The sequence below is a fragment of the Populus alba genome, chromosome 8 (genome assembly GCF_005239225.2).
Source record: "Populus alba chromosome 8, ASM523922v2, whole genome shotgun sequence".
NCBI classification, from domain to species: domain Eukaryota; kingdom Viridiplantae; phylum Streptophyta; class Magnoliopsida; order Malpighiales; family Salicaceae; genus Populus; species Populus alba.
The window spans coordinates 10,331,719-10,358,265 of record NC_133291.1 but is presented as its reverse complement, the minus strand read 5'-3'; the positions used below and the strand labels follow the sequence as shown (position 1 = coordinate 10,358,265).

The following is a 26,547-nucleotide window of genomic DNA, read 5'->3' as shown; positions in this document are numbered from 1 at the left end:
ATGTGTTTTCAATTTAACCCTCAATTTCTAATTTGTATATATAATGATTTTCAATTCGGTCTTTCATCTTTTAATTTCATCTTTTTGTCCATTTTCCTTTTAAAAAAGTTTTTACGGCTTTTATTTTTATCATTAAAATCGAGTTTATGTTTTAGTTATTTTAATTATTATTATTATTGTGATTTCATGAGTTTGGTCTCTTTTCTTTTAATTTCTTATTGTTTTCCTTTTTTTTTTTTATCAAAACTTTTATAGTTTCAATTAACTATAACTAAAACAACTTAGCCTTTTATTATGGACTGCACAGTACAGTCCATAGTGAAAATGTTGAACTTTTTTTTTTTGCTTTATTTTTTTTGTTTTTATTTAATGAATATTTTTTTTGTTTAATTTTTTTGTTAATGTTAATTTTTTTTATTTAGTTATCAAACTTTCATGATACAGATTTTAGGTTTGACGTGTTAACCCGGTTAATTCAGATTTTTTTTTCTTCATTAGTTTTTTTCTTCATGTAGGTTTTTCTTCCTTTGTTTTTTTCTTTTTAATTAATCTTTTTTTTTTGTTTAATTTAGTTCATTAATGTTAATTTTTTTCTATTTAGTTATCACACTCTCATGATATGAATCCTAGGACTCGATTTGATGGATTAACCCAATTGATTCAGATTTTGTTTTTTTTTTTTTCATTAGTTTTTTTTCTTTTAATTTCATCTATAAATATTGTAATTAACTATAACTAAAAGACATCAATCTTTTTTCTTCCAATTTCATGACACGAATCCCAATTTTGACGTGTTAACCTTGTTTAATGGGTTAAACCAGTTGATTCATATTTGTTTTTTTTTCTTAAGTAGTTTTTTTTTTCAATTTAATCTTTTAATATCAATTTAATTAAGAATTAAATCTTATGATTTGTTTTGTTTGTTTTTCATTGGATTATTGTGATCTCGTGAAGTGATTTTACCATACCCTTTCTTGTAAAGCACTATTCATTAGAATAATGCTTTGCTTTATTGTTTTTTTTTTTTCAATTATTTTTTTTTTTTTAATTATCATATTTTTATAACACGACCTTGTAGTCAGACCCATATCCAAGGCTCCAGGTTTGATGTTGCAACCAAACTCACTTAAACTTGAATCATGCAAGTTTAATATTATAAATATAACTTTTAGGTCAGACATAACAGATAGATCCAATGCTCTTAGATTTAACTTTGTAGAAAAATTTAACATTTTTAGATTTTAATTTTTTTATGATATTTTTTATGTAAAAAAATTAACCCATAACTATAGCGTGGGCTTTCTAGTTTAATGCATGTTTGGTATTGAGGTTGAATCTGCTTTTCGGAAAATTTCAAATTTTTTTTTGTTTTTTGCTAAAATTGAGTGTGGTTTGTACTTTTTGAATCGTTTTGATGTGCTGATATCAAAAATGATTTTTAAAAAATAAAAAAACATTATTGGCATGCTTTTCGGCACGAAAAGCTATTTGAAAAGCAACCGTTACCACACTCCCAAAACACCCTATTATATCATAATGGGAACTGCATGCATCCGAAAGGGAGAGTGATAGAGAAGGAGCAGGAATCTAGGGATGGGCCCAAGTAGAGGGACAGGGGCTGCTACCGAAACCACCAACAAGCATCATGCATTAGCTAGGACCAAAGCTTTCCTATCCATATTATCCTTTCATCAGTTTTGAGCCTCCTCTGTGCATTGGTTTCGTGTGTATACGTGTTGAGAGAGATGGGGAAAGAGAAAGAGATGGAGATGGAGAAGGGCTTTGAAAAGCTCAAGCAAAATCCCTGTTGTTGTAACCCTACAAGAGCTGGTCTTTCTTGTCTTCGTGCACGCATCCATCTCTATCCTACTGCTCCTCTCTCCTCCTGCCACACCCCAAGATGGCCTCCGTCGACATCTTGTACTCTCAACGATCTCACCTCTCCCGCCCAATATTTAACCTTTCTCATTTTTTTATATATGCAATCTCCATGATTATCAAAGTCATTATTATATATAATGATAGTCACTGGAAGTTAAACAGAATATTTTCATGTATTGTAACATGTTATTCGATATATTGGACATGCAACCTCAATAAATCTAACAGAATCAGATTTTTATGCGGTTAATTTGATTATAGTACTCAGATTGATGGTTTTCTTCTGTCGAGGAGCGATGCAGAAAAAGCTTTGATTCCTGCTACTCCATGGTGGTCTATGGTCAATCTGGTTGGCTAGGGATGACGACGCTGTTTTCAAATGACGAGGGACCGGATTACAAAAAGCTCTGATTTTTCCCAGATTGACGTTCTAGGCAAAGCAACTTGATGGGCATTTTGTTGATACAGTAAATGATTCTTTGTAGCATCTACGGACCAATACAACAAGACGATGTCTTAATTTTTCCTACTGTTAATGTTGTAAATCTGTGGTTGGAAAATAAATTGATGTGCCTATTATTTTTTTCTACTATATATTTTTAATAGATAATTAAGCAAATTAATCAAATAGGAATAGACATGCGTAATGATTCATTCATTATTTCCTAATCCATAAACTAAAAAATACTTTTAAATAATTTATAAAATCATAATTAATAAGAGAGTCAAAGTGTTAAAAAAGTCAGTATCTAAACACTTTTAACTTAAATCCAAACACAATCTTAAAGTATTATAAAATAAATTGAAGATCAGGAATTTATAGTAAACCTATTTTGACACTAAAGAGACCGAAATGACACGTTTAGACATTAGCGGAACTACGACGTGGTTTAGATATATACCAAACCTCTGTGGTAAAAATCCTTCAAAGCCCCCCAGCACAGAGATATCACCATCCTCATGCAGCGAATTATTAGGTATCCTTCAAAATTAAATCAATAATTTACAAAGACACTGAAACCTATAAACTTCCATTGATATGCTGTGTCAAATTAACACACACACACACACTAGAGATCTCCAAACACTCGTAATTAATTAATGACTACATGGCAAGCAAATGAATCCACTGGATTGATCATGTTCATATATAGAGCACTGTGTAGATGCAGAGGGAAGAACTTTGAATAGCTAGCAGAAGGAAGACGGGAGATTGAAATGGAACCCCACCAGGTTGTTCAGTATGATCTTTTAATTCTTATATTTCTCCTTTTAACTTCCCACCATTCATCACACGTCATCGCATGGAAAAGCAATTAGGCAAATCGGACCCAAGAAACGAGTCGATTATCCAACACATGGACCCAGAAATAGCTAATTTAGCCACAAGCAAGCATGCAATCAATGCCCACATCCTCGTGGACGAGAGGCAATGGAGTTTTGGCACTTTCGATTAGTCTTTCAATTAGTGATTGGAATGCTAGAATCGAAGGTTGGGATTTTGAGATGGGAAAAGCCAAATGCATCACTCATTTATATCTTAATCCCACAAATTGCCTCCTGATCAAATTATGAACGTATATACGCGTTGATCAGAAACATCGACCTCTTGCACCCTTGCTAGGGTTTGCGTCATGTTTTTGTCCACATTATTTTGATATGGACTCCTCTCCTACTTCAAGAGTTGAAGTTATGCACTGGCAAGATAATTAAAGAGAAATTAAGAATTCGTCCATTAAATCAAAATAATAATCTTAACGAGCTGTCCATGAAGGAATTCTTTCCTTTTTAACCTAGCTATGAGCCTTTATCTCTGTGCTTGTATATATATATAAAGGATCTTGCCGACTTGATTCTTGGAGACTGGTCTTCTGGACATTTTGTATATTACTAATATCACAGTTGTCGAAGCTGCATCCCTGTTTGGAAAAATCATTCGCGGGGATGTATCTTAAAACTGAAGGGTTTAGCAGGACCCGCTGATCTGGGGATTGGAGGTGGGGTGTGTTGGGACCCACATGATTGATAATACTGCCTTGAAACTGGGCAAAAGACAAGTTGTTCTTACAGCATTACATGACTTTATTACTGGGAGCTGGAGGTCACCACCACCTCCGTTGGAATGGGGGTGGATCCATGTTCTCTGCCAGAAAGCAAGGGCACTATTGTTTTTACCTCCCTTTTATCTCTCTTCTTCTGTGAATATCAGGGTTACTTCCTTTTTAGTTTGATTTCCGGCGCTATCATGCGAGATGAAGCTTTCTTCTTTCTTTTTTTCAATGCAAATAAAAATAATGGTTGTTGATAATGTTGTTTTAATTGTTGAAAATATTAAATGAGAAGGCAAAATGACTTAATTAATTATTTTAAAAAAATACTTCCCGGAAAAAAATATTTTTAAAAAATTTAATATCATTTAAGGGTTAATTTATTTTTTTCTCCCGTTTCACATTGAAAAAATATATATGTTTTTAAGAATATTTTATTTGAAATAAATAAAATCAGTAAAATTCGATGGGGATTTTTGATAAAACATGTGAAGTTGCCTCGGAACCGAATCATTTGATTGCATAAAATTGACCCTACGGACAAAAAACATTTAACAGATTTGGATGCGAGGCTTAATTGAGATTATTACGTTGGGAATCCAATTGATTAGGGAGCTGATCGAGAGTGCTGTACAAGTTGGAGGACTAATCTGACGTCACTGCTAGGTAAAAAACCAGCTGCTCATCTTCTTCAACACTGAACCCATGTGCCGACTGTGGTCTACGTCCCTCTATTTCTCTCCATGCGATTTATTTTTTATTATTTATTATCTTTCCAGAACTTTAGGCTATCGAAATATTTCTTTGATGTTGATTTGTCAACCACTAGACCTGCCATGTTCTTTTCCTTTTCTTTCTTTCCCTTTTTTTTAAACTAGAACGAAAAAGGGACCTGCTATATTTTATTAATTTAATTTTTCCTCGTGGCCGTGTTTAACTTTCTTTTTCGAAGACAGGTGGCCCATTAATCGCAACCGTCCACTCGGCATAGTGATATCTCCGGATTGTCACAAGCTACAGTTAAGAATGTTGCAGTAATTTTTATAAAAAAATGTTATTCCTTTAATAATATATTAAAATATTTTTTTCATTTAAAAATATTAAAAGACTAATTTTAAATAAAAAAATTTAACTTTTTAAAAATACAATCAAAAACATTCAAAACGGAAGCTAATTAAGGGCATGGTTGACAGTAGGAAAAATATTGTTTTTTAAAGTGTTTTTCATTGAAAAATATATTAAAATAATTTATTTAATTTTTTAAAATTAATACATCAAAATAATATAAAAATACAAAAAACTATTTTAAATTAAAAAATAGCAAAAGAGCGGTTAAACAACAAGAAACATCAAATTTCTCATGGAAAGAAATCAAGACATGAGGACAGTCTACTGTACAGAGTCATTTAAATAATGACAGAAAGAATTTTAGAAACCATTGGATTTGATCAATCCTACATCAGTCCTCAGTTCGATTCACTATCCTCCATCGTGCTGAAACGACCTCCATTCAACGGCATACCAAACCCATTATCCTCCCAATTAAATTGCAAGTTTATGAACCCTCTCCATACCTTTCATATCATAGAGACACAAGTATTCTTTCACCAGGGGATTGTCCATTGTACAAATATTTTATTTTTATTTTTTATTTTAAATTAATATTTTTTAGTATTTTCAGATCATTTTAATGTACTAATATCAAATAATTTTTTAAAAATAAAAAAATATTATTTTAATATATTTTCAAGTAAAACACATTTTAAATAATAACCCCAGCTATACTTTCTAACACCCTTTAAATCATCAAATTTGGTTAGGCATTTCAGCCAAAACATTATAACTATTTTTTTGCAACATGTGAAGTTTTGATGGCAGATACGGACGAAGGAAACACATTGAGGCAACAGGCTAGTACAAGACACTCACCTCACAGCTGAAAATAATAAAAAAATCAAGGATAGAAAGTTATAGCTGTGTACACTTTCTAAAAGTTGAAACATTTGCCGGAAATTTGATCTGAGAATATTCTTACTGTTAAAATAAAATAAAATAAATTATAAATTACTTTTAAAGAGTAACCTGCAAGTCACTACCCAAGGCTTTCCACGAAGATGAACAAGATATTGACATGGCAACCGAGGCAGGTACAACTTTTCACTGATGATTCAAGTTTAGGCGCACGTCCCAGATAGCATATCACAAAATTTTGATTTTTTTAACTTAAAATTATATATATATATATATATATATTTGGATTGTTTTGATATATTAATATCAAAAATGTTTTTTATTTTTAAATAAAAAAACATTTTAATATATTTATTAATAAAAAACACGAGAAATTTTAATCATCCACTGCACTCGGCAAGGCCACTAATAAAGTTGTGCCCCGAGCACTCCAACCCACCAACCCTACCCCTCACCTACAGCCCAACAAATAGCTTGTGCTCGAAGTTAAAACGAAAGGTTGTATGGATGGGTGATCTAGAATCTAAAAAGAGATGGTACAGAGGCCAACGTGCTTAAATGATGATTATAATACAGTTTCTGTTAATAAATATATAAAATGTAAAGCTTGGACCAGTTAACTCATGATTTCTAGGCAAGTATTCATTGCTACATGCCTGTATAAGCTTTTCAATTCAAATGATTTATACTCTACAGATAGTACAGATGCCCATGATGCGGGGCAAAAAAAAATTAATGAATTTGAACATGTAAAGCATGATTCTTTTGATATAAATATTATACGTACATAAAAATGGAAGATCTCTGTGAATTCAGGATCAACTAGCATGCTCCTGTCCTCGACAATTACACCTTGGATTGATGTCAACATGGTGAGCACGGTTTGGTGGTTAGCCAAAATGAAAACCAGACTGGAAGGACCTGCTTGAAAGATTCGGCAGCTTGAGAGTTGCAATAACACCAGCTGCAAGAGCAGATACAGATGCCAGAACGAAGGCTGGTATATTTCCTCCACCAAAAAGCGCATCCCATGGACCGGCACCAATGGATATAATCATCTAACAGATCAAAAAAATACACATGAAAATCAACTTTGACTGAATTAAATAGAGCAAAACTGGCACAGAAAGTGGAATGACAGAAGAATCTGAATCAATAGGAGTAGCAGGGAAGAAGCAAGAGGTTGAAGTGTGTCAGGGAGTGCATACATGTTATGGTCCATCAATAAAATATCACCGGCAATAACCAAACACAATTTAGTATCAATTTTCCCAAAAGCCAAAACTGACACATGGTTACAGCATAGCAAAATCCAACAAAACTTCTGGAGTCCAGTAGAAAATGTGACAGTGGTTCATTATATCAGAGAAATAATTTCATCCCAGATGTACTGAAAAAATACATGATGTGCTAATCTACCTGTGGAATAACTATTGCAAGATTGAGAACTCCTATAGCCAATCCTGAAACGAGGTAAGAGAACATCAGAATCATCTGGTTAACACAATAACCATATCATGTAAAAATAATTGCTTGATAAAAAATATTTCCATACAAACCTTGGCCACCGCCTGAATCAGCAGTCAACTCTGCCGTGACAGAAAATGGAACACTATAGGTAATCTGCAGCACAAAAACAATTACTGCATGCTATTGAGGGAAGAAATTGACAAATATAGCGATGCTCTACTAGAACAGGAACATACAGCAAGAGGAAAGCCAAGAAGAGCAAATACAATCAAGGCAGCTATCCTGATTGGCGCGTTCCCTCCAATTACATGTTCAATTCCTTCAGAATATTCACCAACTGATATCAAACTAATAACAGCAGTGCCTGCCATGCAGGCAAATACTATAAAATTGCTCATTGCCCATACAAATCTTGACCCCAACCTCCGACACATTGGCTCAATCAAGAACGAGCTAATGCCAAGAACAACCTGTATCATAACAAAATATAAGAAAAATAGTTGTTGAGATAATCAATAATTCGATTATTGCAAAGCACCACATGAGAAATAATGGGATATATGTATTTAAAAAATTTGGAATGAGCCACATAACATTAAGTTCATGTGTCAATTTGATTATTTTTTTTTTCCTCGCAACTTTTGTGATCTTTTTCCTCTTTTCCTCCTACTGTTTCTTAATTTTGATTTTTTAGGTCCATTCAGCTGGTGCATTAGTTTCATATAGTTCCCATGATATATAATTCAACTTTCCCCATTTTCTCAATTGCATTACACTGCTGTTCCCTATTTCCTTTCATTGAAGGGATGAATCTCTCTAATCTCCCTCTCGTGTCAAAATTTTCAAATTTTTTGAATTACTATGAGAAGTCCATTTTATCCTTGCTTCAAGAACTTCCAACATTAAAACTGCAATTATTGTAAAAATGTAAAGGTAAATTTCGGGATTCATAACAGAGTTGGTTTCTGTGATGATATTTAACAAAACAGACACTATCAATGCTCAATATTGAGTTCTTACAGAATTCAACAGCAAACCAAATGCACCTTCTCTGACTCCTTGATCATACAACTCCACTTCATTCGAATTCCCTTTTGGATCTCCGTGATACACTTCTCTTCCCATCCAATCCGTATCAAAAAGAAAGAAGGGGAACCAGGACAACTGCAAGTAAAATTATAATTGAAATGAAAATAAGCACAGATAAAATAAGAGTGAATCAAGACCATCACAGGAACAGTGAATACATGTATTCTCAAAAGAGTTTGGACTAAAAGAAATCGGAAGGAAACAGTTCTGGAAATAATACACAGTTATTGAAGTGCTTACCCAAGTTAGAGCCATAACGACAAGCACTGAATGCATTCCAGGGGGTAAATGCCTTAAACTAGTTAATAAATTGACTAACACAGCTCCTGGGCCATCGTTGAAATTTTCATTTTGATCCCCTACAGAGTTGGCACGCTTCGAATTCATTCTCAGTTCCTGGTCATGATTGTTGCCATTCCCTCTCAAATTGTCAAGACCCGGCAAGTGAGACTCAGATGTTGAAAGTCCATGGCCATTTTGTTGTGGACCATTCAACAATGGAGCAGAATCTGATAAATGGCGTGGTTGATTAACATTTAGTGGAACCTCATCCGCAAAATATAGAGTCACAAGAGTACAAAAAGTGAGGAAGACCTGCACATATTCCATCCAAATTTATGTTTACTACCACATAGTTTGTCAGTATAGCTGTGTAATTTGTATCCAAATCGTAAAGAGACCAGTAGAATGGGGACTTTCTAAGAAACTCGCATAAACAGTATAAATAAGTAATTCTAAGAGGACTTTGCATCTTTGGGAAATCCAATAAACTCGGGCACCAATCTATATAAATGACAGTCTGCGACCTCTTCTCCAAGAGAAGAACCTGTACTAAACTTAGTGATTTTGTTTCCAGCAATAGAATGAAAAATCCCACCATCTATGATTTCTAGATGCGAGTGGGACTCCTGTAAGAGCTCTTAAATTTGTTCAAAACCGATTGCACATTTCCACGAACAGTGCAAAAGTTACATTCCATCCTGTGCATTGATATGATCAATGATGGGAGAAATTTGTTTCCTTTCTTTTGTCCCAACCCACAAATTGCATATACACCCAGGCACATGTTCATTGTTGTCAGAAACATCCCCTGGGAACCAGGGATTTCATGATATTGCTAAGTGGTTTACAGCGCTTCTGAATCTCCCACTCTTGATATTATTTTGAGCTTTCCCACATTCCAAAAAGTAAACTTGTTCAACGAGGACTTATTGCTATTGATATAATAATTCATGTAGGAAGTGGTCTACAGGAATCTAATCATTGGGGACAAAAAGATTAGTAAGACAACAGTAGCCACAAATACTCTCCCCTGGTGGTACTACCATGTAACAGAACATCTAAGAGTATTTAGCCTTGCAAAATGGTCCTTGCTGGTTCACATGGGATTTCATGTGCTTCATGCTATTGTTTCCAAAATGTGAAAAGAAAAGGATAAACAAGAGGAATCCACCCTGCATGAGGAATGCACCTCAGCACATGTTAGAGGAAACACTTCAAAGTTGAAACTGAAAGTCTCATTCATTACCATAAAACAGCTTCCCTTGTACACGAGATATTTACGCTTATATAGGGGCACCACGACCTTAAAGACTCCTGCTCAAAGTAGAAAAAAAAAAAAACTAGAAAAGAAATATAAAATATCCCCTACTGATCCTAATAATAATGAAATCTTACTTATCACTAACTATTCTAAGAAGATATTTCCTAAATAAATAACAAAGTCTTAAGCTAGTGAAGTTCCAAATACATTGATAATAATCCTTCTTCTAGCACTACATCTAAAATCACTGAAATTTGGACATATCTCAAGGGGTCTCCCATGACATTTTATCTTCTACTCCATCTAGATTTCAATTAATCTGGTTTTTATTCAATTTATATATTTCTTTACATTTTATTAATGTTACAATTTACTAAATTTGCACAGGGTGTATGATATACGCATTGATATAACTAATCTATTGTAAGATTATATGGGAAATTGCATCCCACGTTCACTTCAGTGACAGAGTTCAAGATTTGAAGCAATGGTATTATGTGTTCTGCTTTGTTACTAGGATCCTTTATTCCATCAGTTTAGTGATGGCGTAACACCATAACTTTGGAATTATGTGCAATCTTTCATGCCAAATAATGGTTTTAAGGATTTTGCTAACAGTGCATATTTCAACACAAATGTCAAAACTGAAGCGAAGTGGTTCGAATAGCAAATGGCATAAATCTGACCCTGTAATATTTATGCAATGAACTTCAAGATTGCCTCTTTAGTTTTCTTGAAGTTCTAGAAATCTAGAAACTATAGAATTCACCCAACTCTAAAAAGAAGAAAAAAGAATATATATTTCTCCTTTATGCGAGAAATAAAATATTGGATCTAGCCAAAAGATAAACACAGCTTAGTTCACAAGGAAATTGGAGTAGGCTAGCATGAGACAAAAAAGACCATTTTTCTAAAGAGAATAAGTTTATTACTATTTTATGCCAAGGTCTAGTATTGGAATAATTTTAAAAGTTCTCATTAACTTATAAACTTGCAAAGAAAAACAATTTGAGGACCGATTATATACTAAATGAATTCTCACAAATCAACAACAAAAAAATGTTACAGAAAATAATGAGATGCGAAACATAAAAAGACTATAAAAGAATAGGCAATACAAACATAATCACTCAAGCAAATTACACTACCAAAACAATAGCATGCCAAAGTATTGAAGAAGATGCAAGGATAAATTAACTCACTACTGCTACAAGAAATGCTGCTTTAAGATTTCCGCAAGCTTCACAACAAGCTCTATTCATCAAGAAAGGAAACCATCTGCTTAGAATAGAAGCATTTGACACACCAATCAATTGAATATCCAGTTGCATAAGCTAGTGATGATACCATAAAAAAAAGGAAATAAAAGGAGTTGAATGAGACAGAGCAGCATTCAGGTCATAAAAACCAAAGGTCAGTTACAACTTCATAATGAAAAAAGGCTAGGAGGAAAATGAGAGTGCATGCATGCACATGTGTATTCATTAGCATAAAAATAAAAAGTTTCACCTGTTCCAACTCCCACTGGCACCAGCTGAAAATCCGAAAATGTTTCCAACAGCCATCCATGAGCAAAATACAGCATTTGATAAATTGTGTTGATCAGGACCTAGAACACAGTAGTAATACATCTAGTTATTTTTTGCATTAGCACCTTTCATATAGTGCTAGCAACTTGTGATCAATTGATAAGCATAAAGATATTGAAATGGCACCTGATAAATCAGCAAGAAGGGCACGGGCTGGTCCCTAAAAGAAGAAACTCGTTATTTAGCAGTGATAAGAAGGTTCAAAATAATCACGACAACAAGCCATACCTGCACCGTATTATTAGCAAGATCCAGCATCCAGAAGCCAATAACAAAGACAAATGCTGCCCACGTTCGAGTGCCCTTGAATTTACTGCAGCTCCATAGATAGGTTGATCAGTCTCAAAGAAATATTTATGGATTAAATACAATTAAAGTGAAGGCAGCAGAAACCTGCAATGCTCCTCTGTATCCCCTAATACATATCCAATGTCTGCAGAAAATCCAATTATTATCACCTAAATTTACAAGATTTAGTTTAGGTCATATAAGTTATTGTAGCAAATAGCAATTATTGGAACTAAAATAAAAATTAGATCCATCAGCACTTACAGCAACAGAGATCATGAGTGATCCTGCAAGAATAAATGGCCGTCTTCTTCCAAATTTTGAAGAGCATTTATCACTCCAAATACCAACGCAAGGTTGAACCTGAAAGCCAAAACCCCAATAGCTAATTCAAGCCTAAATTAATTTCATGAAATTGAAGAAACAATTAATTACTTATAACTAGCATCATTTTCAAGTAAATTATATCATCAATGGTAACAGTATAAGCATGGTGTTTGCTCTTCAAATGCCAAGAAAATTACTAAAATCAAGTAAAAGTCAGCTCTAAAGAGTTAAAGAGTTGCAAAATCAATAATAGCTACTGGTTGCAAATGAAGATGCAAGCTACTAGTACCAGATATTGGCAAATTGTTTCAAGATAACCATGAAGGCCAATTAACTAGCACAATGGTAAAAGTCCTTGGAGGGTACAGGTTCAAGACATGAGAGTGGAAATTTCAAAATGAAGAACAATGCAGAAAGGTTTCCTGGTGTTATCACCACCATGTAATTAATAACCCTTTTATTTTAGGAAATAAATTAATTAATTAAAACTCTCCAAGATGCCATGTCGTCAAATCAAATTCATCTATCTAATGCATATTCATTTCAAATGCAAATATAAATATGCATATTCATCCAACAGTTAAAATAACAACAGCTAGATAATCGAAATTTATACATGATGCGGCAAAAAATAGAAGAAGTAGATTCCAGTTTCATCAGATATTTCAATCAAACAAAAGATGATTTGGCAAAACCTACCACAAGGCCTGTAATAGGACCGCAGAGCCAAATGAAGGACGAAAAGGCATGTCCAATTCCAAGAGTCTGCATCAAAAACCTCCCAAGTCAATTACTTTGGTACAAATAGAGGAATGAGATGCAGAGAAAAATCAACTTAAGAGATGATGGAGTTGCCTGTATATAGGGAGTGAGGAGAGAGAGCTGCAAGGCCCAACCGAATTGAACACCAGCGGCGACGGTGCAGCTGAGAACAAGAGTGATTAAGCTAATATGATGTCTGGTGGATTGAGATCTCAAATCTGCATCGGAATTATGAGTGAGAGGAGACTGGATCCGAGGAGGAGAAGGAGGAGACTCCATTTCCAGACCCACCATTTCTACCTCTATCTCCTTCTTGAGATTCCGGTACGGTACCCGAATCGGCGCCGACTCCATCTTCTTCTACCAACAATTACTCACAGCATTTAAATTCTTTAAAACTATTTATTTTTAGATCTGAGATTTGTCTGTCTAGGTAGACGATTTTATGTTAGGATTAGGAGGACTGTCGAGTTACAAATTAAATTGCAATACATCGAGTATCATTAAAGTCTAGTGCATTGCCCACTGATTTTAGACTCATATTGAATTTGACTTTTACCATAGCCTTTTTTTCCTTCCCCAATTTATTTCTATGCTTTTTGAGGCCTTAAGTTAATGCTACGTCCTCCTTTTTATATCTTCCATGCTTATATTTATTTATTATTGAAGGAGATGTGCTATCAAAATTTTGAGTTATTTCCTCCTTTGTACCCCATATGCTATAAATTTCTCTTTTCTCTTCTCGTTTATAACAAAAAAATAATAATTTCTAAGAACATTAATATCATTATCATTATGGATTTTACTTTTATTTTTTATTCTTTGGTACAAGAGAGAAATTTATTCAAACACAGAGAAATACAGAGTTACAGACGGCTGGCTCTTCTGTGGATCGACATGTTTGATGACAATAAAACATCTACTCGGAATGCATCAATCAAAGAGCTCATCATAACCGAGGAGTAATTACAGATGGAGAGCACAAAGATTACTGAAACAAGAAAAGTTCATCTATGTTACTACAGCAAGATATGACTAAGGTCTAAGCCAGCTTGTAAACCTCCCACGACCCTCCTTCGGTACAATAAGTGATCATATCTGTTTCTCTAATCCAAAATTGCATCGAGATACACAACCATATTATAGATTTTACAACTAAATACAAAAGCAAATAATATGGAATTTACAAGTGATTGTCTGCTGCTGATCGTAATCGTGGAGATTGGAGGTGGGATGGCAGTGGGGAGGCACTGGCTGGTGGAGTCCCAGGAGCGTGATGATGTCTCATTGGGGACTGTCGGACAGGAGTCTGAACTGTTTGATGCTCTGATCGGGAGTTTTTTGCAGCAACTTTCGGGGATTCAATGTTCTCCAGCGTTGCTAATACCTGTGACATTCGAGGCCTGGCTTTAGCTTCATTGCTTAGGCACTGTAAAGCCAAGTTTGCAGCCATAAAGGCTCCCTTCTGAGGATATTGTCCACCCAACTTGGTGTCCATAATTCGGAATAATTTCCTCTTGTCACCCAGATATGGTTTCGCCCAGTCTGCCAGGTTCTGCTCCACACCCACCTTAGTTTTATCAACAGCCCGTCGCCCAGACAATAATTCAAGCAACACAACCCCAAAGCTGTATACATCACTTTTGGCTGTCAACCGACCTGTCCAGCAATGGAAGCTTTGTTACAATACACACATGATTTAGGAGCTCCATGTACAAGAAATATTCTATAACATGCATGTACGATATCAGTTCTGAGTGAACAGTGAAGATGCTGAACATAGATACACTCATATCAGAAAATTAAATTCAACCTACGTCAACAACTATGTTTACATGAAGACAGTACTTTACAGTAATGAGCTCCCAGGACTGATGTTAATGGTATGGCTGTAAACCAGTTTACAGTCCCGCCAAAGGGAGTCGCAGATCATTTTTGCATAAACTTGTCTGTTTCAAATATTATAGCCCCACCCAAACAAGCACATGACAGAGAAAGAAAGCTTAAAGCTTAGCCCCATGGAAGCTTGGATCTTTCAAGCTTCTTCTCCAGAGGCTGATTCTTTCTTTAGTGACATGGCATTTTTATTTAATGTCAGTTGACCTTTCCCCTACTTGGACATGAGAAAAAAGTTTGGCCATTATAGAAGAGGCTTGGTCTAGAAAAGGAGAAGCATCAGCTTGGTCATCAGAGATAACAATGACTAAAAATGGATTAGCATAAATAACAAAATAATCAGACACGTCCACTGTTTCATCACAAATACCAACCTAGTTCAGAAGCACAAAGGTGAGAGATTGGCATAAAAAATTATTACCAGTTTCAAAAATACCAAGGAAACAGCAATATTCTTTAACTAGGAAAAGCACTCTACAGACCTGTTGCAACGTATTCAGGTGCTGCATAACCATGAGTACCCATAACTCGAGTGGACACGTGGGTCTTATCACCAGTAGGGCCTGCCTTGGCCAGACCAAAATCCGAAAGTTTTGCATTAAAATCCTGCAAGCCAATGCATTGTTAGCACCAGAAATCTAATAAAATCTAATGGGATGACATTACCAGTAAAGGCTGATGACAAGGAGAAATTTTATTCTTTATTTAAAATGAAAAAAATTTAGATCAATCATGCCTTTATTAATCATACCGCATCCAGTAGAATATTAGATGCCTTGAAGTCACGGTATATGACTTGTGATTTCGCATCATGAAGAAAACAGAGCCCTCTGGCAGCACCTATAGCCACTTTGACCCTTACTGCCCATGAAAGTGGCTGTGGTCCTCCTATAAAACAAAATACAGAATCAAAGGTTACCAAGTCTTCATAGATGAATGCGCAAGGACTTTCATGATTTCCAGATATTTTTGCTTGTTCGCTTGTTTATGACAATAAGAAAAGGACAGTCATGGTAAAATCTGATAAATGATAGGTTCTAGCCATATATAAAGTCTTTTGCGAGCTTGTCTAAGCATTATAGCAAGAATAAAAATCTCAGGCAAGAAGTAAAAATACATCATATCATGCATCAAAATCTTTAAAAATAGGAAAATATGTGAAATTAAATTGCAACGAAGCAACTTTCATCACTTAAGGTGGTTCAAGAAGGCCTCCAACAAACTATTGATGACACTTTGGCACCTATTGTCTTAAGAATTTTTCCCTGATATCAAGGGCCAGTTGGTCTGCCCGTATGAACATCTAAAATCGCTAGAGCGCAACAAGTCTGAATCAGGGTTTTAGTGATTGTCCCTGTTTAAAGATATAAAATACGAGGACCCAAATCACAGAGAAGTTTAGCACCCCCAATCTCAGATGTTCATACGGGCAGACCAACTGGCCCTTGATATCAGGGAAAAATTGGGTGTGTAAGATTTCCGTCCAAGTGGGGATGGTCTTAAGAATACTTGGTGGATCAGTCCCAGACATCCTCGTTGCTAACATGGAAACTTATCTGTAAGGGTGAGTGGCTGGTAACTTGTGCCTAAGGGTTATTGATTGTCTGGCCTGTGATCCATTCACAGCTGAAAAACTATAGCATGAATGGAGAAACCAGATTTAGTTTAGAAGATGCTGTCTCCGATAGCAATGTGGCTGATTTTAACCAAAAAGATTCATCTGAGATAGGTAAGGAAAAAAAAAAGACACAACTACAGAGAGGTAAAATAAATCAATTCACTGAGTAAGTTATACAAATTACTTTATTTCTATTCCATGAACTAAAAAAAATGAGTGGGAAATGTTGTTAGTTTATATTTCTCAGCAACCATAAAACATAAGGGTCAAGTTTCAAGAAGTACAGGCATCTAGTAGGAGTATAGTACAGGTTACAGCACATAATGCTTCCAAATTAATTCAGTGCACTGGATTACTTACTTCTAAACAGATGATTCTCCAAGCTCCCTTTAGGCATGAACTCATAGACCAGAAGTCGGTTCTCAGCTTCCACGCAGTACCCGATCAATTTAACCAGGTTTGGATGATGAAGTTGGCCAAGATAATTAACTTCTGTCTGATACCAGCCAGGTATTAGTATGTAAGAAAAGAATACTTCAGTTTGAAAAATATTGAATTTCACAAGAGAGAAAACCTACCAACCACTCCTTGTGGCCTTGGAAACCTTCAGGTTTAAGCTTCTTGACTGCCACAACCATTCCTGATCCAGGCTTTGAAGCAGTCAACGTGTTTTCATCAATCCATCCTTTGAAAACACAACCAAAGCCACCTTCACCAAGAAGACTATCGGGACGGAAGTTTCTGGTGGCACTTTTTAGCTCATTGAATGAGAAGGCCTTTAAATTTGGAGATGACAATATTTCACCTTCACTCCTTGGTGTAGGAAAACATTCAGAACTGCTCTTCCCGCTGTATGATGGGATGGTCAGACTAGAAGGAACTGAAGAACGGCTGGTTCTGCTGGAAATTCTTGAGGCTCCTGATGCTAGCAAGAGATAAACGAATCGATATTTTAGGTATCATATTCTATCAACAACGATGCCCTGTGTGAAGTACACGACTATACAATATGAATATCAATCTTCAACAATGCACCCACCAAATCACACAGGCTATCTAGGCTAGGCTAGCCAAACAAGCTCTTTAAGCTTCTAATTGAAATCCTTGGGGCAGTATGGTTTGCTTTCCAATGATGACATTGTGAATTTTTAAAGTTTACAGAACGGTTTGAACAACAGTCTCTCACATATATTAACAGCACATTTCCCTTTGACTCTATAGTTCAAAATGTGAATCATCTGCGACCAAAATGCGCTTCTTAATAATTATGAGGAAAGAGGAGAAAAAAGGAATGCTGCTTGGCATAATTTAAGTATGCTGCAGGATAAGAAAATTATTAGGTGAACCCAATTCACCATCTAAGATTATGGCGCAAGCCAATAAATTTTTATACATCGTTAAATTTGTCAAGGTTATATTGTGATTGATACAATATTAATTATTTCATTCCGTTAATATTATTGTGCTATCTAAAAGATTCTCATTCTAAATGGCGTTCACTAAACTGATGGTTCGGACAAATTTAATGACTTGTAAGAGTTCCAGTGGTTAGTCCATGATCTTAGATGGTGAGCAAGGTTCACCTAATAATTTCTCCTGAGGGGATTAAGAAGTTGTTAGGACATAATTTCATGACATGGACGAGTATGCAAAGCCATATCTCATTTTACGTGGATCCTCCCTTCACTGGTGTAATGGCAACAAGTCAACACACAATTATCAAGTTGGATGCGATCACTTAAATAGATTTCACAGAGATTGGACCCTAGTCAGCCAGCCAAAATCATAAGCAAATGTTCCAAATCACAAGCATTCAAAGTTGCTTCTAAAAGAAAGATCACACACATTAAGAATGAAGAGAACCCTAACGAACAACCCAAAATGCAAAAACAACAAAGAATATCAAGGCTCACTTCAAATACTAATGAGGTACAACAGAATTGTTGATAAAGAAGGTTAGCTATCATAGAGAAAGCTCAAAAGGGTTTTTTTTTGGCTTCACAAACAGGCAGTTGCGGTAACAGCAGAATAAATCTGAGAAAGAAAATTACAAGAAAACCAAATCTTAGAAAGCTAGAAGGTGCAAAGACAGCAAAGCTATACAAAATAACATGAAAAAGTGTGTTACCTACCAGGAGTATATGAACTCTGAGTAGAATCTACTTTAGCAGCAGAAGAATCTAAGCAGTTGCCCATTTGGTAAACCAAAGCAAAGCAACCGCTATTGGAATCCTAACTTCTTCTGGTGTCTTGGTGAGAGAAATCAAGAAGAAACCACCATGTCACATGATAATAGATAAAGACGAAGACTTGGAGGCTGTTTATTTTTGGGTTTGGTCAAGTACAAATACAAAAAAGAAAATATCACTATAATATTTTGATAGAATACCGATGGAGAAGCAAGAAATTATATTATACTAGTTCTTGGAAGTGGTAATAATAGAAAACAGAGAACGTGTTGTTGGAGAGGAGAGGAGAGGAGGGAGAATTGGAAAAGAGAAGACAGAGTCCCTCCCCGTGGTGCTTGCTTGGTGCGTGACTGTGTCTGGACACAGACAGCATTGACGCGTGATCAGAGCTTTGTTAGCTTCACAATGACGTGGATGTCACCTTGACCTTCCTTCCTTGAAAGTTCCTCTAGCCCCTTACTTTTCTTTTATTATATTCCCATTATTATTTCATATCCTCTAAATTTTTCTTCACTGAAGCTTAAGAAAAGAGGGAATTTTTCTACACCCTTCATTCATGCACTCTTGACCAAGTTATCCCTTTCGCTTTTTGGTGCTGTCCCACTGGGACGACCTCTTTTCTGTACTGACGTGAAATTCTATTCGGTGCTTCTAATTGTTTATTTTTATTTTTATTTTTGTTTCTGAGAAAATTAAAACTTCCTTTGCTTAGATTCTTTTCCCAGCTTCTGTTTCCGAGAAAATACCTAGTCTCGGTTTCTGTTTTTCCAGCAATTTTGTCTTGTACGCTTTATTTATCAAGTAATTTTACTGTATTTAAATAATTAGTGGTATCTTAAAAAAATAAAATGATATAATTAAGAGAGAGAAGTCCAAGGTGAAATATTTTCATCATATAATTAAGAGAGAGAGAATACCTTTAGTATCTTAAATTTTTTAAATACACTAGGCTAATATATGGGATAAGGTCAAGATCATAAAAGAAGAGATTTAGTTTAAATTATATACAAGATAGTTTAAAAATACATTTCACGTAGAAAAAAACAAACATTTTGTTGTTGCTGTTCTTTAGCAAGATTATTAGAGGTATGACTTTAAAAAGAACCATTGTAGCTGAGAAATTGCCAAACAGAGACAATAGCTTCAAAAAGTCATTTCTCTTGAAGAAAATAAGAATGTAGAAGTTTAGAAAAATATTTTTTAAATTATTTTTTACATGAAAATATATTAAAATAATCTTTATTTTATTTTTATTATTGACATATTAAAATAATTTTTAAAAAAAAATCAATCTTTCAAACTTAACTATATATTAAGTTAATGATTTTTCTAGAAAATTATTTTCACACGTAACAGTTGAAATGCCAAGTCAAAATGGCATGAATACCGTTCAGACGTAGCCATCTTTTGTGCAATCGATCAATGTAGGGAGTCTTTTTCTCACATGAACCACCTCCTGCCATCAATCGGAATGCATAAACACGGCCAGGAGAAGTTTCAGACCACGGCCAGGAGAAGTTTCAGACACTGCTATCCTGCCGTCTGGTTCCAAGAAAGACAAAAAAAAGTATTTAAATTGATCCCTCTCCCTCTCAAAAAGATGTATTAGAAAACACTGGGAAAAAAATCAACTTCCTTCACCAATGCAATCCATACCCTCCATGAGGCTGCGTTTGTATTTGCAATGAAACAAATACACTAAGGTTTTTTATTTTTTAATAAATTAAGATATATTTTATATTGTGAGACTCATTAAAAAATTAAGTTTAAAATATAGTTTTTATATTTTTTTTAACTGAATTTTGTAAAACCATATTTTTTTTCATTTCAAAAGCATTTTGAAAAAATATAAAAAATTTTTATTTTTTTCTTTGCTTCAAATTGATATATTTTTTATGTTTTCATATCATTTTTATACACTTATATCAAAAATAATTTTTTAAAAAAATATATTATTTTGATTTATTTCCAAGAAAAAAATACTTTAAAAAGCAATCACAACCATACTTTTACCAAACATTTTATACATGTTTTTTGCTACATATAAACTTCAACCATAATTTTTACAAAACATATATTTAAATCCAGTTAACCACAGTTAACCGTACTTTTTTTTAACTTAATTTTTACAAAATCACAACCACAAAAGCTACATAAAAAACAAAAACACTCCATCTATTCGATTAATCATGTTTATTTCTGTGTTTAAAATTAGATATGTTTTAAGAGTTTATTTTACTTTGAAAAATATCAAATTAATATTTTTTATAGTAATTTTTAATGGTTTTAATATTTATAACAAAAAAAGAAATAGAACTTTAAAAATACACCACAGCATTAAATACAGGTGAAGTACAGTGGTTCCGAGATGATGGTTTTATTCCAACCCAACGTTAACGACACTCCAACGTTAAAATATCCTAACATTGTAAGACTCCAGCTGTTATCCCACACATTTCTCAGCACGTATCGCAACTCATTTTAATCGAGTACCAAAAGAACCGTCACTTGCACCCTGCAAAAAGACAAAAACTTTGCAGCGCTCTTCAGAACCCGGCGTGTAACTTGTAAATTTAAGCAGTTGCAGAGTCGTCCAAGACTCCCTCATGCAACTCTCTCTTCAGAACTCAACATGCAGCCTTTAAGCTGTTGCCAAGTCGGGTTGATTTAAAGCTTTTTGGCGAGCGCGTGAGCAAAGATTGACTTAAAGTGTACTTAAGAAGAAAGACGGATGTAACCTCCTGGGATACTTTTTCACTCGAAGGGGGAAAATGTGTGCAAGAACAGAGGAAAGGATGGTGGATAGCCAATTAAATGATTCATAAGCCGCCCCTCGAAGCCGGGAACCTGACAGCAATCAACGCCATAAACCAAGGGAGACGCTACAGCCTCGTATTCGATGTCCTCCTTGGCACGGGTCTTCTCGCCCTCATCACTTGTAACAAAACAAATAGAAATAAGCAGGGGACTCGCGCAATTCATGAGAAGCATCATAGCACAAGATACCGTGCTTTCCACACAATCTGAAGCCAAAAAATAAGAACACGAGGGATGATAGAACAACCAGACCCAGGTGAACTTCTTAAGAGTTTCCTTTACAGTTGCAATTCAAATTATAATTTGAAATAAAAGTAACCTAGTAGGAAAGTGTGATTATTTGTTAACAAGAGACGGCAAAAAGCAGACCATGTGTAGCCCTGGTAACAATCTTCCAAGACGAGCCTGCACGATGATCACAGTTCTGAGAAGCTTGGTGATACTTCAAAGAAAAATATCTAAATCTCGATCAGCACACTCTTAAACAGTTGAACCACTACAAAATTGGAAAAGAATAGAAGGTAAAGAAATCTCTAACTCAACTAATTAAGTTTTAGATTTGCTTAGATTATTAGTTTAAATCTCACAAATCTCAGGACCACTAGATACTTATATAATTGTTAACTTTAAGGCCTATAAAATTAGTTAAAATATACGCAAGCTGGTCCGATCACCCACATTAATTACAAAAAAAAAAAATGTTTAGCACTAAACAGCTTCTCCCCCACCATTATTCAAATGGGAAAACCTAACAAATAATCTTGGAAAAGCAATGCCATTTCCCTCTGGGTAAGTTTAGAATAGCAGCATCAATGAATGCAATTTTGGTTAAACCGCTAGAGCATTAGCTGATGCCACTGTAGCAAACCCTCTCCCTCTTTCCCCCTTCAGTTTGGTAGAGGTTGAAACTCAAAGCTCGCGATTATTTCAGCAATGAAATGCAATGTCACGTGCCAATTCCACTGACCATCTCTGCATCCAATTACCAGATTCTTTAGCTGAGCTCACCAGCAAAGCCCATTAGACCATTTAGTAAGGAGAGATTAGTATCACCTCTTTGTCAAAGTTTAAATACATCAGACATCCAAAGTCGTGTAAAAGCAGTGTGCAGTTAGTCCTCAAGCCAAATCTGTATCAGATGCTTCTTTACAAGAATGTCTTGATTGCAAGTAAGGAAACTAGAAAATAACTTCTATGCCTTTTTTGGCATTTAAGGAAATCCATGTAAAGCAATCAACTGGAAACACTGAGAAAGAAAAGAAGAGGGGAGGGGCTTTTATCTTACCAGGCAAGCCATAACTTCAAAAAAAAAAAAAAACATCTCAATTTATCAAGGAACAGGTGGGGGTAATAGGAATTAGGAGTGTTCAAAAAAAACCGACCAACCAATTAAACCGAAAAAATCGAGAAAAAATTAACCGAAAAAACCGAACCGATAGAAAAACCGAATAAACCGATTAAAAAAATAAAAAAAAACCACCCGGTCCAGTTCGGTTCCGGTTTAAAAAGGCTTAAACCGATTAAACCGGACCGGTTTAATTGAATCTAAAAAAATATATAAAAGAAAACATCCTAAACCTAATAATAAATACCCCCACCCACAAAAACTTTCCAGCTGGCCCCCCCTCCCCTCCCCTTTTCCCCCTTTCCCCACTTTCCCCTTCCCTTTTCAGCAACCCCACCCATCCCTCAGCAGACCCACACACATTGTCCCCTCTCACTAGTATCAACACAGAGCCGCCCCTCTTTTTGAGAGACGAGAGCCCCCCACCTTTGGATTTTTCTCTTCTCCCTCAACCAACCGCGAGCCGATCTTCCCCACCTTCACAAATCAGCCTCCACCGTAGCCCCATCTTCTTCTTCCCTTTACCTCAGCCGTTTCCCCTTCTGGCCATTTCCTTCTCCAGCCACCCCTCGCCTCCCAGGTCTTCTCCCCTCAGCCACGGTCTCTCCCCTTCTCCAAGACAGCAGCTCCATTTTCCTTTTCCAGCGACACACCCGAACAACCAGCCACGTACTAGATCTTCTCCCTCCCAGCGGTGCTTCTCTCAGCCATCGAGAGCGCCGCCTTCCAGCCCGCTACTGACAGATCTTCCCTCTTCCACCGGCCGCAGGCCACGGTCTCCCTCACCAGCACAGACGCTACAAAGCTCCCCCCTAGCGGTGGCCGAACAGCAGCAGCCAACAACCTCTTCATCCCCTCTGACCGGACAACCACTCACATCTCAATCGCAGCTTCAGCTGCCATCGCAAGATCTGTCACCAGCAAGAAGAAAGAACAACCATCCAAGAAGAAAAAAGAAGACAGAGGTCACAGATCTAAAAAAAAGAAATCTGAGAACGGATCTAGACTAAAATAGAGCCAATTATTTGATTGATTTCGGTTTTTCTGGTTTGTAAGGCTAAAAATCTGACCCGAACCGAACAAAACCGGTTCGGTTTGAACCGGTTCTCGGTTCGGATCGGGTTATACTAACAAGGAATAATATTTTCCGGTTCGGTTGAATTTTTATGTTAAAACCGGACTGAACCGGACCATGAACACCCCTAATGGGAATACCCGATGCCAGAACAACTTTAGTGCTCAGTGTTCACAATCCTGCACCAAATGAGCAAAAGATGATTAGCTTATGCTAATTGTTTATGATTCTTTTCGATAGAAAACCTCAAATTAAACAATAGGAACGAGCAAATAAGACTGCTTACAAGAGGTAAGAAATTTTACAATGACAACCATTTAGAAAGGCCATTCTTGTCACAATACAATGATTTCACTAGTAGACTTCTCAGAACGCAATAAAAAAAGAGGATAACATGCATTCTCATTAAACTTGCTTCTAGACACATCCTCAGCAAATAACAGGTAACAACTTTGCTGAGAGACATCATGTCCTGATAAAATGACACGGTAAGATAAGGGACTGTCCGGTCAGAGTTGCAATTGATGCACAGTTACCACTTGCATGCTGCACGCTCTAACTTGTAATACAATCAGTTACACATACTCGTAGAATTGTTAGGCAATATATTATCACCTTGAACATATTTAGGTAGAATGGTTGATTGGGATTCAAAATTCTCCTGAGTTTCAAGTAAGTATATGCAAAGCTCAGTTGATCACGTGAAGTAAATCGATCAACTTCATTAAACCAGTGGCATGAAAATAAATTTGACATTGTTGTATGGGCCCGGACAATAAACGAACCTTCAGGAACGTCTGCAAAGCAAACGAACCAGCAGCTGGGTTGAATTTCAGGAGAAAAAAAAAGTGGATTGAAGAGGCTGTATAATAAAGGGAAACTCAATCTTGAAAACAAGAATAAACACCAAGACACATACAACTTGGTAGACGAGTATTCAGATCTGAAGGATCAAACTTGCTGAGGCCATCAGACTGGAAAAAATTAAACTGTTCATCAATGGCCGTTTGACTGTACTTATTTAGGTGCATTTATTGGAGTACCTCCTCCCAAACACAGTGACGATCATAATGGTTTGAAATGGCATATTCTGATCTTGTTCGCTACAAAAAGTATTCAATTATCAGCATGGGATCATGATTAAGTCGCATCTTACTGTCAAGAGCCAAATCGAGTAGCTGGAAAAGGAGTGTCTGAATAAATATTAAAAAAATAAATACATTTTGGATCTTTAGATCGCAACAACAAAGGTAAAGCCTACTCGTACAAACCAGAAAATTAAATCATGGAGTGGTAATTACGTACCTAGAAGAAGGAAAGATGCGATGTGATAAAAAATTTGGCACCTTGCCAGTCCTCCGCATGTTCTTGTAGGGTAAGTTCCTGGCAATGACTACTTTCCATAGACCAACTAATCCTCTATTATCTAGAACATGTCCGTCTGAAGCCAATTTGGACAGTGTTTGCTCATCCTAAATCTAAGAGCATGCTTATAAAGTTAGGTGTTCATCATGAAAAATGAAAAGGAAACTGCTTCATCAATAAGTGAATAAAAAGAGCATTTATCTTACGCTGCCTACGGTGCTTTCTTCCTGTGCTTTTAATTGCATCCCGCCATATCCATAGTGGTGCAGTTGTTGTTGCTCTACTTCCTCGTTAAATCTTTCGATATTACCCGTGATATGAAGTTGGTGTGAAGATGAGATGCCGCTTTCCATGCTACCACCTACAAACCCATGCAGCCAGGCGCCCAGGAAGGAAGGAAGGTTTAAATGGAAAAAATATGCAGTCACAGTCGTATTATATTATCAAGGGAAGGGGAGAGAAAGGGGCTAACCATGACCAACAAGTATAACGAATTTGAGGCCAAACGGTGCAAAAGAGAATAAGCAGAGTAGAGCAAGCAGCAAGAGCCACAACCTGAAACTGAGTGCTGGTCTGAAAATCCGACCCAACCTCCTTCCTCCACGAGGAGCCACCGCAGGTAACAGTCTATGAACACCCATTTGGTTTGGTTTGGTTTCTGGAAGGATGGATGAATGGAGTAGATCATAATAATAATGCCATGATAGATGCGATGCGAAGTCCATAGGAATTTAAAGATCAAATCGCAACATGCAAGCAAATGTATAGAATAATGGAGGGGGATTATTTATTACCTCTTCCAAGATCTCTCACCACTCACCAAGCCAGTGAACAAGCAAGCATCCATCCATTAACCTTTGATTCCAGCGTATACATAATTTTCTTAAATTTATGATTTTGCCATTTTTATTGCAAAATAAACATAAGATATTAATTTTTTTTATACTACTTGAAAGCACCCATCCATGCACTGTTTCTTTGTTATATTTTCTTAAAACTATAAATTATGGGTTTTTCTTTACTAAATAAATTATAACCTTTTATTGTCTATAAAAATCATTGGAAAACGATATATCTTTTCTGTAAGTAAATATCTATCTTTAGTTTTTCTGGGAGAAAAAAGCTAAAAAATAATGAATATCGTTCTATACAATAAATCGTACGTCAACGTTGTCATGCTAGCCAAAATTCATCAGTTGACCAATTTCATGCAAAGCAAGGCGAGATTGCTGCCGTTTTATCTTGTCGGCGTGTTTGTGTTTTGCAACCCTTTT

General features: G+C 35.7%; 2 protein-coding genes and 1 pseudogene across 6 annotated transcripts; all 3 read right to left on the bottom strand.

Annotated features, from left to right (window-relative positions):
* Positions 1 to 6,486: 6,486 nt before the first annotated feature.
* Positions 6,487 to 13,567, bottom strand: LOC118055497 (sucrose transport protein SUC3). Of its 4 annotated transcripts, none has more exons than XM_035067415.2 (14): positions 13,062 to 13,567; positions 12,906 to 12,971; positions 12,144 to 12,242; positions 11,985 to 12,049; positions 11,820 to 11,904; positions 11,718 to 11,751; positions 11,512 to 11,611; positions 11,205 to 11,280; positions 8,700 to 9,053; positions 8,391 to 8,534; positions 7,607 to 7,840; positions 7,460 to 7,523; positions 7,320 to 7,363; positions 6,487 to 6,958 (listed from the first exon to the last, which is right to left on the bottom strand). In XM_035067415.2, exons 1-14 carry the CDS (start codon positions 13,320 to 13,322, stop codon positions 6,791 to 6,793), a joined length of 1,794 nt encoding a protein of 597 aa, XP_034923306.1. In that variant the 5' UTR covers positions 13,323 to 13,567; the 3' UTR covers positions 6,487 to 6,790. The 4 variants fall into 4 exon arrangements, with proteins under 4 accessions (XP_034923306.1, XP_034923307.1, XP_034923318.1 ...); XM_035067416.2 differs by having other exon boundaries at positions 12,144 to 12,264; positions 13,062 to 13,204; XM_035067427.2 differs by having other exon boundaries at positions 11,985 to 12,024; positions 13,062 to 13,134.
* Positions 13,568 to 13,897: 330 nt separating this feature from the next.
* On the bottom strand, positions 13,898 to 19,096 carry LOC118055481 (probable serine/threonine-protein kinase PBL3). 2 transcript variants are annotated; one of them, XM_035067409.2, is made up of 6 exons: positions 18,615 to 19,096; positions 17,061 to 17,401; positions 16,843 to 16,978; positions 15,616 to 15,752; positions 15,347 to 15,470; positions 13,898 to 14,627 (listed from the first exon to the last, which is right to left on the bottom strand). In XM_035067409.2, exons 1-6 carry the CDS (start codon positions 18,676 to 18,678, stop codon positions 14,152 to 14,154), a joined length of 1,278 nt encoding a protein of 425 aa, XP_034923300.1. In that variant the 5' UTR covers positions 18,679 to 19,096; the 3' UTR covers positions 13,898 to 14,151. The 2 variants fall into 2 exon arrangements, with proteins under 2 accessions (XP_034923300.1, XP_034923292.1); XM_035067401.2 differs by having other exon boundaries at positions 17,061 to 17,407; positions 18,615 to 19,093.
* Positions 19,097 to 24,111: 5,015 nt separating this feature from the next.
* Positions 24,112 to 25,914, bottom strand: LOC118055470 (probable hexosyltransferase MUCI70; annotated as a pseudogene).
* Positions 25,915 to 26,547: the final 633 nt, after the last annotated feature.